This window comes from Chiloscyllium plagiosum, unplaced genomic scaffold, assembly GCF_037043375.1.
Source record: "Chiloscyllium plagiosum isolate Xiang-an unplaced genomic scaffold, Cpla_swu_hap1 HiC_scaffold_43, whole genome shotgun sequence".
Classification (NCBI taxonomy): Eukaryota; Metazoa; Chordata; class Chondrichthyes; order Orectolobiformes; family Hemiscylliidae; genus Chiloscyllium; species Chiloscyllium plagiosum.
Genome location: NW_028270181.1, coordinates 19,402,791 through 19,415,580, shown reverse-complemented (window position 1 = coordinate 19,415,580; position 12,790 = coordinate 19,402,791). Strand labels below are relative to the sequence as shown.

Below are 12,790 nucleotides of genomic sequence, written 5' to 3'. Positions count from 1 at the left end.
GCACCAAGGACTCAGGTTCGACTCCACCCTTTGGCGACTGTCTGTGTGAAGTCTTCTCCCTGTGTCTGTGTGAGTCTCCTCTGGGTGCTCTGGTTTCGTCCCACAGTCTGAAGATCTTGCAGCTTAGGTGGATTGGCCATGTGCCCATAGTGTCCAGGGATGTGCAAGCTAGGTGGATTAGCCATGGGGAATGCAGAGTCACAGGGACAGGAGTGGGTCTGGGTAGGATGCTCTTTGGACAGTTGGTGTGGACTGGATGGGCCAAATAGCCTGCTTCAACATTGTAAGGATTCTATCATTAGAGTCAAAGGGTGAGAATCCAAGAGTTTAGGGCTATGGGTGCTAACACCAATGATTAAAAACCAGGAATGCATAAGAAGCGAGATTTGGATAAATGGTTATAGTCATGGAGCTGTTTATACAAGCGAGGAGTGGCGAGGTCATGGGGAATTTGGAAACAATGTGGAAATCTTGGAACTGAGGTATTCAGGAGCATGATCCAATGTAAGTCAGTGAGCACAACGTTGATCGGGGAATGTGCTTGTTGTTAATTAGAATATGGACAACAGCGTTTGGCTGTATTGAACAGCACCATTGATGTAGATCAGTTATCTCTGTCGTTCCAGGGACATGCTTGACTCCAGAGTAGGGGCCAGCAGGAAGTCAAACATAGCGGTAATTTTACCTTATCCGAAGGTGAGTCAATAGCATGGAAGCTGCGCACTGGAAGTTCATGGTGAGCCTGAATAATGGGTATGCGCCTTATTATCAGACAAAGAAAAGGTTTAAACATATCAACATTTCTGTTTCAAGATTAGGTATGTCTTGTCTGAAATATCAAGTGACGGAAGGCACGAGGAGAGAGACAGAACTGAAAAAGACAAGGTTCCCAGAGCAGTCGAGGAGCTAACGTGGGATTCCCTGCTGACCTGGGACAGTTTTGTTTTGTAACTTTGATGTTCTTACAATAGCGCCGCTTTTCCCAGCCTGGGACTGCGCTGAAAGGGGAGGAGGAAATTACAGAGCAAATGGTGATACTGAAAGGGATTCCCCCACATTATATCCCCCGATTTGCTTTATGCTTTGGCGAGAATGGGGCACGGGGATGAAATTGGTAAGATGAACCAGTTCTCGAGTTGTCTCCTTCCAGCAGGTTGGAGTCTGACACTGGTCACAATGAACTCAACCCCAAGGCTCGGCCACATTCTGCAGCCTGGGTTTCAGTCTCTTCTGTTGCTATGTTTTCGGGGCTTTCTGCCCATCTGCAGGGCCTGTCCCTGATGACCTGCGGACACTGTTCAATCCCTACCTTTCACCTCTAGCACACATTCCAACTGAAACATTGATAGCCGCACTGATCTGTCTGGCCTTTATGTTGGAGTGTAGGTCAATCCATTTTCCTATTTCCCTTTCCTTGCTCTCCTGCCTCTCAGGAGAAAGTGAGGACTGCAGATGCTGGAGATCAGAGCTGAAAATGTGTTGCTGGATTCCTGAAGAAGGGCTTATGCCCGAAACGTCGATTCTCCTGTTCCTTGGATGCTGCCTGACTCTCCTGCCTCTCAGTATACCTTCCTTCTGCAAACATGCAAACGAAAGCCATTCGGCCCAATAGGCACACGCTAGCCTTTGCCCAATAATCGATGCTCAAAAATCAACACTTCCTGACCTACTTTTCACATCAACTTGTTCAGAGACGTTTTGGAGCAGGTGGGACTTGAACCCAGGCTCAGGGATAGAGACACTACCACTGTGCTGTGAGAGAGCCCCTTGCTCTACTCCACATCCCCTTTCTCTGCCTCACATCCCCCTTTTTCCTCCCCTCCCTCTCTTCTCTCTGGCCTGTCCTCCTATTTCAGACTGATACACACCATGAGATGTTCTGTATATTTCCAGTCAGCCTGTTGAGGGATATTATGACACACCTCTGGAATAGGTAGCACTTGAACTCAGACCTCCTAACACCCTCTACCACTGCACCACAGCATGTTCCAATGCTATGATGATTACGGAACAATAAATAAACTCAATCTTTACAGTTGAATTTGGCTTAAAATTACATTCCCAGAAATTAATTCAGAATGTGATATTTGATGCTCTGTTGAAACCTGTACAGGTGATTCAGGGGTTAAGGTAAAAATGGCTTCAGGTACCACTTCTGTGTTGAAGAGGAATGAGAGCTTTAACCTGTTGACTGGATGTTTTGTCACTCTGTTGCAGCTGAGTTTAAACAGAGTCAAAGTAAATGAAGCATTAAGTGTGGAGATCTGTAGAGAATAAAATCGAAACCATAATCAGCTTCTCAAAGTCCCACATTACAAACTGCTACATTGTGTGATTCTTACATTTGAATCAAGCACACAATATTAACATTTTCACATAGAGTTCTTTTAAAAAGCTGATGCCTGAACTAATTTCAAATTTGGGGTGGAAAGTAGCCTCTTATCAAATTTTGCAAAGATTTGTAGCTCAGGTTGAGGTCCTGGATGTAGGTTACCTCGCTGAGCTGGAAGGTTCGTTTTCAGATGTTTCGTCGCATACTAGGTAACATCTTCAGTGAGCCTCCGGATCAATCACTGGTGGTGTAGCCCGCTTTCTATTTATATGCTTGAGTTTCCTAGGGTTGGTGATGTCATTTTCTGTGGTGACATCATTTCCTATGGTGATGTCATTTCCTATTCTTTTCCTGAGAGGGTGGTAAATAGGATCCAAGTCAATGAATGGTTAATAGAATTACGGTTGGAATGCCATGCTTCTAGGAATTCTTGTGCACGTCTCTATTTGGCTTGTCCTAGGATGGATGTGTTGTCCAGTCGAAGTGGTGTCATTAGTATTTTTACATACGAATGAGGAAGGACACCACTTTGACTGGGACAACACATCCTTCCTAGGACAAGGCAAAATGAGCCTTCCAGCTCAGCCAGCAAATGTACATCCAATAACCTGTTATAATCTGACTGTTGTCCAGTTATATTTGAGATTGTGGCTGATTGAGATTGCAGGAGATTACACCGTAGATAGACATTACAATTGGTTGAACAATACCTTTAAACTACTTCCAGGACAAAGCTTTACACCAGGATTCCACATCTAACCACCTCAAAGCTGTTTTTGGATCTGACATTCATGATGTAGATTATTCTGTTCACATACTTAGTATGAATCCTTTAATGTGCAGGTCACTGATCTGATCTGCTCCGCTGTGCAATTACTGCCCTGCCTTTTAGAAATTAATCAGGAGTGGAAACATTTCAGGCACAAGCGTGATAGCTGTATTAATTTGATTTGAGGTTGGAAGGTTTATTACTAATATCGAGCCGCATTCATATTCCCAGTGTAGCCCTAGTGGAAAGTGGTCTTAGCTTTGCATTGACTAAACTTTACACAGACTTTACAATGCTGTAATAGGCCATTCAACCAAATCAGTCGAGACCAGATCTTCAACTCAAACCTTCTGTTGAAACTTGCATTGTGTAAGATGGTTGGCATTAAACTGAAATGGAGGACTCTGGGCATTCTTTTCATTAATTCACAGGATGTGAGCATCGCTGGCTAGGCCAGTGTCTATTGTTCATCTCTAATTGCCCAGAGGGAAGTTAAGAGCCAACCACATTGCTGTGGGTCTGGAGTCACATGCCGGCCAGACCAGGTGAGGATGGCAGGACTTTAGTGAAGCAGATTGGGTTTTTCCCAGTAATCAGTAATGGACCCATGGCATCAGTAGACTCTTAATTCCAGATTTGTTATTGCACTCCACACTCTCCCATCTGCCATGATAGGATTTGAACCCAAGTCCTGAGAACATTACCTGGGTCTCTAGATGAACAGGGTAGCGATAATATCACTTGGTCATCACGTCCTGGACAGGTTAAAAAAAGAATCAAGATATCCACTCATGATCTCTATTCAATGATTCCTTTTCATAAGTGCATGTGCGTGGCTGTTGTTTGAAGACAGGTGCCTCTATGATGGGTTAACAATAGCAAGACCTTTGACATAGGAAACTTGGCTACTCAGCTGGGCTGCTAACTGGTACTCAGCATTTACATTGGGCTTGGTTTTCACTGTGGGTTTTGGTTGCATTTACACAATCACTGCAGTGAAACCACTTTGCACCACTGTTGTAGTTGTGTGTACGCTAATCAATGATATATCATAGTTGTCTTGGATGCCATATGCTATACTGTTGCAATTTCCATTTAATGAATGTACAGAGATGATAGCATTTTATTCCATCTTGATTAAAAACGTTGCTGTTTTAGTATTGATTGTGAAAATGCGAGCCCTAAATTCTCTCAGTTTTCACCTTCCAATTCCCAATTACTTTCCAAACTCACCCTTCTGACCCCAACACACCCCTCTTCCCATCTTCACTGATCATCAAGGACTCCAGCAGTTCAAGAAGCAATCCCACCACCATCTTTTCCACCTTCTTGTGGGAAGTAGGAAAGGACAATAGATACAGTTTTGCCAAGGTAGTGTTCTCACATCCTGAGACACATAGAAATATAAAAACTAGGAGCAGGAGTAGGCCATTCGACCCTTCGAGCCTGTGCCACCATTCAATGTGATCATGGCTGATCATCCAATTTCACTATCTCATTCCTGCTTTCTCTCCATACCTCTTGATCCCTTTAGCTGTAAGGGATAATAATAATATATCCAGTGAACTGACCTCAACAGCTTCCTAGGGGAGAGAATTCCATAGGTTCCCAATTCTGAGGAAAGATATTCTTCCTCATTTCAGTTCTGAAGAGCTTATTCCTTATTCTTCGACTGTGACCCCTTGTTCCCTAACATCGGGAACATTCTTCCCACATCTAGCCTTATCCAGTCACATCAGGATTTTGTAAATTTCCTTGAGAGACCTCTTATTCTTCTAAATTCCAGCGAGTACAAGCCCAGTCGATCCAGTCTTTCCTTATATGTCATACCTGCCATCTGGGAATGTGTCTGGTGAACCTTCACTGGTCTCCCTCAATATTAAGAATGTCCTTTCTCAGGCCAACAGACTAAAACTGCACACAAGACCCTGTATAACTGCAGCAATATGTCCTTACTCAAATATGAAATAGAAGCGTTGATTCCGTCTGATCAGACTGTTGAGATTGATTACCTAACAGTGTCTAAAAATGCAAAGGAAATGTTCGATTAATGACTCAGATGATTTTTTTTTGTGCTGACTATAATGAAGGCTCTCCATTCCAAGGAATAGAAACCTTTCACCAATAGTTTGTGTCGAATGTTCCAGTTGTTGGCACACCTCTTTCCTCGGTTAACTGATCTTGGCAGTTGTAACAATCAAATGGGTATCTGCTGTTGTTTCCTATGCAATAACTCTGTTGCAAAACTGCATATCCATGGATGAATTCCTTTGTAACAGTAGTTGGACATAATCCGAAAAGTTATAATTAGGATGCTCAATTACATTATATGTATCAGATATTGATAAATATACATTGATTTAGTGATTAATCTGTATATGAAATTTACCTGACACAAGGTCTTTCAATGTAAAGCATCCAAGTATTTATAGCATGTTACTTTTGCTTTCTAATTGATAAGAGAGATTGCCATAATTTTAATAGTGCATATGTAACTGAGGATAACTTTTACAAGATTGATAGAATTTAAATCAAATCATTCTGTAAAAGCACTGGGATCTGGGGATGTCTTGAAATTACACAGTTTAGAAAAAAAAATCATTTGACCTTGCATTTCTTAAAGAAACATTGTTTTAAGTTTGGAAGCTGTCTATTGGGCTATATAAAGGGTTGAATCATCAGCTAAATGTTCACCATGTGGTTTCTTGACTGCACTTTCACTGCACTGTATGCACTGGGCTTTAAGAAGAGTGTTCCTCCATGAGACACTTCATACATCTCTAACCCTTTATCATTCAGTACTTGCTGATGCCAGCTTCACAACATCCTCAGTATGTCGCTTTGGCCCAACAGAAATAAGAGCCGATGGTGATTATTGGTTTCAATAAAGATTGCTTCATTATCATAGACAACTTCTTGCTTCATAATGAATAGCAACCGTTTTCCCAGTCTGCAGGAGCTCGGGAGTTACCAGGTGTCATCGTAGTCTCAGCTGATGTAACACGGTTTCTCAGCCTGGGAGGAGAAAGTGAGGACTGCAGATGCTGGAGATCAGAGTCGAAGAGTGTGGAGCTGGAAAAGCACAGCCGGTCAGGCAGCATCGAGGAGCAGGACAGTCCACGTTTCGAGTGTAAGTTCCTGATGAAGAGCTTATGCTCGAAACGTCAACTCTCCAGCTCCTTGGCTGCTGCCTGACCGGCTGTGCTTTTCCAGCACCATACTTTTCATTCTCAGCCTGGGAGGTCAGTTAGTGAAGGTGTTGTTGAATCTCTCAGCCAATTCTTGCATTGACCTCATTCTCTTGCCACTACGTCTATTGCTCTTTCTACTGCTCCCTCAGTCCTTCAAGACATGTTAGCAGGCTTTACTGATCTTACTTATAGCCTTAATAATTTCTCATCCTCTGATGCTGAGTCTGCAGCCTCTCCTTCTCCTTTCACTTGGGCTGTTAGAATATCATATTGATTTCAGTGAAATTGATCCCTCCTCATGCAGTCTTTCCTTGCAAATATATCTGATCTTGGTGGTGGTGATGGGGAATACAAAAGGGCCATCACAACCAGAATTGAAACCTTTCTGGACCCAGCGACCCAGATCACCATAGCAGATGGCATATTATTATGGGGATCAAGAGTGATTGTCCCAAGAAAGGTCACCCCCAGATAATGGCAGACCTCCACCAGGGTTGTCTAAAATGGCGAAATGTTATGTCTGGTGGCCAGGACTGGATGCAGACAGAGTCCCATTGATGGAGAAGTGCCAGAGTGCCAAAGGAAGCATGAATTACCACCAGTAACTTCCCCACATTTGTGGGAATGGCCGGGTAAACCCTGGACTCAGTTACATGTCGACTATGCCGGTCCTTCCATGGGCTCTACGTTCTTAATCATTCTTAATCAAAATGGCTGGGCATGTGTCGAGTTCATTCATCAAAATATGGGGATGATGACAGAAATGGGGATGTTAATCTGATCCAATCAGGGAGACTGGGCTGGCAGATATAAACAGGAGGGTCAGAGGTTCTGCTCACTCTGAGAGTTGGCTCTGAGGAGGTCAGACCAGTGTCAAGTACCACGCCCGTGTAAATAAAGAGTGACTTGGTGACAGGATACCAGCTTACGTGGAGTTATATCAGCATTATTCCATTATATTCCATCTGCCAGACTCTTGCGTGCTCACTAATCCTGTCCAAATCCTCCTGAAATCCCTTTACAACTTCCTCCCAATACACATTCCTACTTAGCTTTGTATCATCTGTACATTTTGAAACATTACATTTAGTCTCCAACTCCACATCATTGATATATAACTGAAGCCCACTACCTCACTAAGCACAGATGCCAAATGGTGAATGACCCTTTCATTCTTACTCTGTTTTCTGCAAATCCTTGATCACTGTCAGTGCATTACCTCTTAATCCATGTGCTTTAATTTTATGAAACGAGCTTCTGTGGGGGACATTATCTAAATCTTTCTGAAAACCCAAGTATAGTACTTGGATGAATTTTGTTAGTGACATCCAGAAAAGAACTCCAAAATGTTTGTCATTCTTTGTTTTTAATAACAACGCTATATCAAACCTCTTTGCTAGCATCTCTACATCCATTGGTGCTTTATAAATGGTATCTGCTCCTGTCATCATTTATTTCAAGAATTCCTGAATGATGATGAAGTCACAGTTGGGCTAATACTGTCTTTCCATAGAATCCCTACAGTATGAAAGCGGCCACTTGATCCATCAAATCCACATCAACCTTCCGAAGAGCAGCTTACCCTCTCCCTACATCCCTTGGTTAGTCCATCTAGCCTGCACATGCCTGGACACTATGGGAAATTTAGCACAGCCAATCCACCCAACCTGAACATCAATGGACTGTGGGAGGAAAGCATAGCACCCAGAACAAACCCACGCAGACACAGAGAGAATGTGCAAACTCCACATTCACAGTCACCCGAAGGTGGAATCAAACACAGATCCCTAGTGCTGTGAGGAAACAGTGCCAACCCCACTGAAGCTGTCAGTTAAATGTATGCTGCATTTTCTCATTAAACACATTGGGACAAGCTTTTGGAATGTGTCTCTCTCAGAGGCGTAGTTTTGAGGGTCTCAGAAGCTCTCTAATGTAAATGTTCCAATAGTGGAAAAAGCATCATTGACTGAAAGTTTGAATGGTGTACCAGATAACAGATAATAAATCCATCAATAATTGAAATTACAGGGTTTTGCTAACAAGTCCAAACTATAATTATTTATACATATTTAAAATGTGAGTACTATTTGGACATTATCTGTATTGTCCCCAACAATCCACCAAGGTGACAGTACCACTTCCAATCAGTGCTTAAACTTTGGTAGTTTTACCTGTACAGAGTAAATTTTCACTACATGAAGAATGCTGAAATTATTCACAAACGTTTCTGAAAGGATTTCACATGTGCTTATTTAAATGAGTGAGTTAGTAAATGCAGTGATCAGCCTCTAGATGGTGTCTGTACACAGGATAGGGTAGGTTCCCTTTTTTTTGCCATAATCCCTTAGTTCACTGGCTCGAGACCTGCAGGTTCCAGCGGGAATTATATAATTTCTTGTTCCATCTGAAAGAGTTTGTCTTATCCACATCTGCTAGCCTATTCAAGAACTGCTGGTTATAAGTTAGCGTGCCTATAGGGACGCTATATCATAAATTGAAAACTAGAAATTAAACAGGATAATCTGCGATAGATATTAGTTTAAAAATGGATTAAAACTAATGGTTGCAATAGCAGACAGAAGAAGAGATACTCTGTGAGCTAATGATTACCACAAATTGCGGGCTGATTTACACAGCGCCACTGTTAGCTTCCCAAAAGTAGTGTCTTAAATGGCCTCCAATTTAGATGAAGTTGCTGAATTTTCACAGTACCTGTCCATTAAATCCTCAAGAAAAGTTAGATCTAGATTTGACAGTGAAAGTACCTTTTAACAATGAGATATTTGATTAAAACTGCTCACCAATCTTGCTTGACCAAAAAGTTAATAATTATAAGTATGAGGTTCAGTCCAACGAGTGACTTGTAAACTTTTCACTGCACATGTGTGAGAACATGACAGTAAAATGAATCCAATTCAATTCAATTGTAAATTGTTTAAGAAAGACTTAAAGATGCTTATAGAAGTCATAGAGTCATACAGCAGGGAAATAGACCCTTCGGTCCAACCAGTCCATGCCGACCATAATCCCAAACTAAACTAGTCCCACCTGCCTGCACTTGGCCCATATCCTTCTAAACATTTCTTATTCATGTACTTTTTCAAATGTCTTTTAAACATTGTAACTGCATCCATCATCTGGAAGTTCTCCTTAACCTCCTTGGTTAGCTATGTTTAGTCTATTCCCTCCCTTAGAATCTTTTCTCTTTATGGTTATGTGAACTTAGCCATGAATTAGTGTTAAATAATGCCATAAAAATCCATCTCAGTATGTTTCTGATAATTACCCAATTTAAATTTGAAATATCTATTTTGTTAAAAGTTATTCTGCCTTTTTGAGCTTTCAAACTGCCTTTATTATCTGCACCAGACCCCAAATACAGAATAAGATCAGCTTTTGTCAATCTTGTTTCCCTTTCCTCATCAATTTCACCTACCACCCTTCCACTATTTTAAATTAGTTTTAATATATAGTTTTAATAATAGTTTTATTATTAGTTTTAATAATTAAATAGGAGAATTTTAATGGGATAAAAAGCTAATGACTTGACAGTCTTGTTTTCTTCTTTTTCCTCTCTGTCTGTTCTTGCTCCTTCTCCTCATTTCAACACTCTTTCCCTCCTTTTATTTCACTTCCTGTAGCTGACTTCATATTGCACTTCCCTCCTCTATTCATGCACCTCATCAATTCTCCCATTTCTTAATTTATGTTTAAAATCTCATAGGTTTCAAGGAGTTTCAAGATTGGTTCTGACAATTCAATACTGATGAGTTGTATTGTCTAGAGACCATTCCTTTAGCCCCTGGAACACAGGCATTACAGCTCACTGTTATAAAGGTAACTACCTTAATCCAATGTTCAGAAAGAATTGCTGCCTTTCCCCCTTGCAATAAGGTCATGCAGCACAATTTGGAGCTAAAGAGATCCAATGGCCAAATTTCTGCTCTCTTGTTCCATTGCTGAGGCTGGGCCAACATTTCTTTGGACATGCCAAAAATACCACACACCAAGAGAGAAGCCCATTATCGTACCCACTTAAAATCATTAATTTCAATAGTCAAAATATCTAAATAATTCTTTGCAACACTGTCAACAAACTCTCCCATACTGTCTATTAAAGTGTTGTGTAAGAATTTCCTACCACCCCAATCTCTTACTCATTCAAGTGGCCAGCGACTTTAGGATTTCCGTACTGTCAATGACATGTATCTCACTGAGAGCTCAGACTGTTGCAAACTGAGGGAAACTGTTCAGAGCCCCAGAACTAGTTGTGGCATAGCTTCAATGAAGAATTCTGTTACTTTGCAAGTTTGTAAATGTTTAAGAACTCTTTGAAACTAACAATGTTTTAGTTTCCTCATTAAAGGTCTTGGAATTCCAGAACTACTCCAGGCCATTCTAAAACTCTTTTTTTGGATACCTACGTCAGCTGCCCAGTAAGTTTGGCTGTACAGTGTACCAGGAGCTTTAAATTATCATAAATTTCCTGGTCGTACTGGCCTGTGTGTAGAGAATATATCTTTGATTTATACATTACCTGTATTAAGTCTCACTAAAGCCAGTTACAGAGCTACTGTCCACTGTCCTGGTATTGACTTTTCCCAATCATGCAGGTAGATAGGATAGTGAAGAAGGCGTTTGGTATGCTTTCCTTTATTGGTCAGAGTATTGAGTACAGGAGTTGGGAGGTCATGTTGCAGCTGTACAGGACATTGGTTAGGCCACTGTTGGAATATTGCGTGCAATTCTGGTCTCCTTCCTATCGGAAAGATGTTGTGAAACTTGAAAGGGTTCAGAAAAGATTTACAAGGATGTTACCAGGGTTGGAGGATTTGAGCTACAGGGAGAGGCTGAACGGGCTGGGGCTGTTTTCCCTGGAGGCTGAGGGGTGACCTTATAGAGGTTTATAAAACCATGAAAGGCATGGACAGGATAAATAGGCAAAGTCTTTTTCCTGGGGTGGGGGAGTCCAGAACTCGAGGGCATAGTTTTGGGAGGGAGGGGAAAGATATAAAAGAAACCTAAGGGACAACTTTTTCATGCAGGGCGTGGTACGTATATGGAATGAGCTGCCAGAGGAAGTGGTGGAGGCTGGTACAATTGCAACTTTTAAAAGGCATTTGGATGGGGTTGGTGGGATATGGGCCGGGTGCTGACAGGTGGGACTAGATTGGGTTGGGATATCTGGTCGGCATGGACGGGTTGGACTGAAGGGTGTTGTACAGCCCTATGACTCTATGTACCTCACAAGATTCCAATTTCTAGGATAGCTAATGGAATTAAATAATTTCTACCTCCTCTCCATGAAAGATGGGAACCAGCTAGAATAGCAATGTGTGGACCACTAAGTTGAAGCTAAAAGTTATTGTATTATGTAGAGAGGATATGAGGAAAGACTGGGCCAACTGGGCATGTACTCGTTGCAGTTTAGAAGAATGAGGAGCGACCTCATAGATATATATATGAAATCCTGACGCGACTGGACAGGCTAGATGCAGGAAGAGTATTTCTGATGTTGGGGAAGTCCAGAACTAGGGGTCACAGTCTAAGAATGAGGGGTAAGCCATTTAAGACTGTGATGGGGAAGAATGTCTTCACTCAGGGTTGTGAACCTCTTCTTCAGGAAGCTACTGGGACCAGTTCATTCCTGATGAAGGGCTTATGCCCGAAACGTTGATTCTCCTGCTCCTCGGATGCTGTGCTTTTCCAGCACCACACTCTCGACTCTGATCTCCAGCATCTGCAGTCCTCACTTTCGCCTATATTCAAGAGGGAGCTTGACGTAGCCCTTGTGGCGAAAGGAATTGTGGGATAAAGGGAGAAAGTGGGAATGGGATACCGAGATTGCATGCTCATATTGAATGATGGTGCAGGTCTGAAGGGCCGAATGGCCTACTCCTGCCCTATGTTCTTTGTTTCTATGTATGGGATCCCACAGATGAATGTGAGGGAGTTACTGAGGATAAGTGGATAATATTGGGGGGGAGGAGGTGTAGCATCAAGATCAGTAGAACAGTGAGGCCAGACTAATGTAACCAGGTATAGGGTCAGTAAGTTAAAGGCAGAGTGTTGAGAGGAGATAAAAGAAAATTAGCACTGTTAAGGTAGACAAGAGGTTAACATGGGTGGTAAGCAATTGGAAGTGACACAGCACTTTTCAGTAATGATGACCATCAGATTGAGATTTTTGATGGAGAACCCCAGGGCAAAATTACAGAGAAAATGATGAGATCAGAGCCAGAGATTGGAAGGTCGAGGATTGTTGGAGACATAGGGATTTACTTCTTCTGAAAGGTGGGTGTGGGGATTGGTTTGGGATTGAGGAGGGTGGTGGGGGTCAGGTTGAGGGGTTGGGGTTGGGGAATTGAGTTGGTGTTTGCCTCAATCCCACAGATCCACCGCGGTAGGTGGTGACATCATGGTCTTACCACTGAACCAGTAACCCAGACCCTCAGGCTAATCTCCTGGGGACACGCGTTTAAAACCGACAGTGGCGTT

General features: G+C 42.2%; 1 protein-coding gene across 1 annotated transcript in view; it reads left to right on the top strand.

Moving 5' to 3' along the window:
- Positions 1-1,028: 1,028 nt before the first annotated feature.
- The window catches only part of fuom (fucose mutarotase), a 102,341-nt gene continuing 90,579 nt past the window's right edge, over positions 1,029-12,790 (top strand). The window contains 5 exon segments of the mRNA XM_087982489.1: positions 1,029-1,049; positions 1,051-1,114; positions 5,901-5,969; positions 10,659-10,700; positions 10,703-10,728. Coding sequence (XP_087838615.1) covers positions 1,029-1,049; positions 1,051-1,114; positions 5,901-5,969; positions 10,659-10,700; positions 10,703-10,728 — 222 coding nt within the window.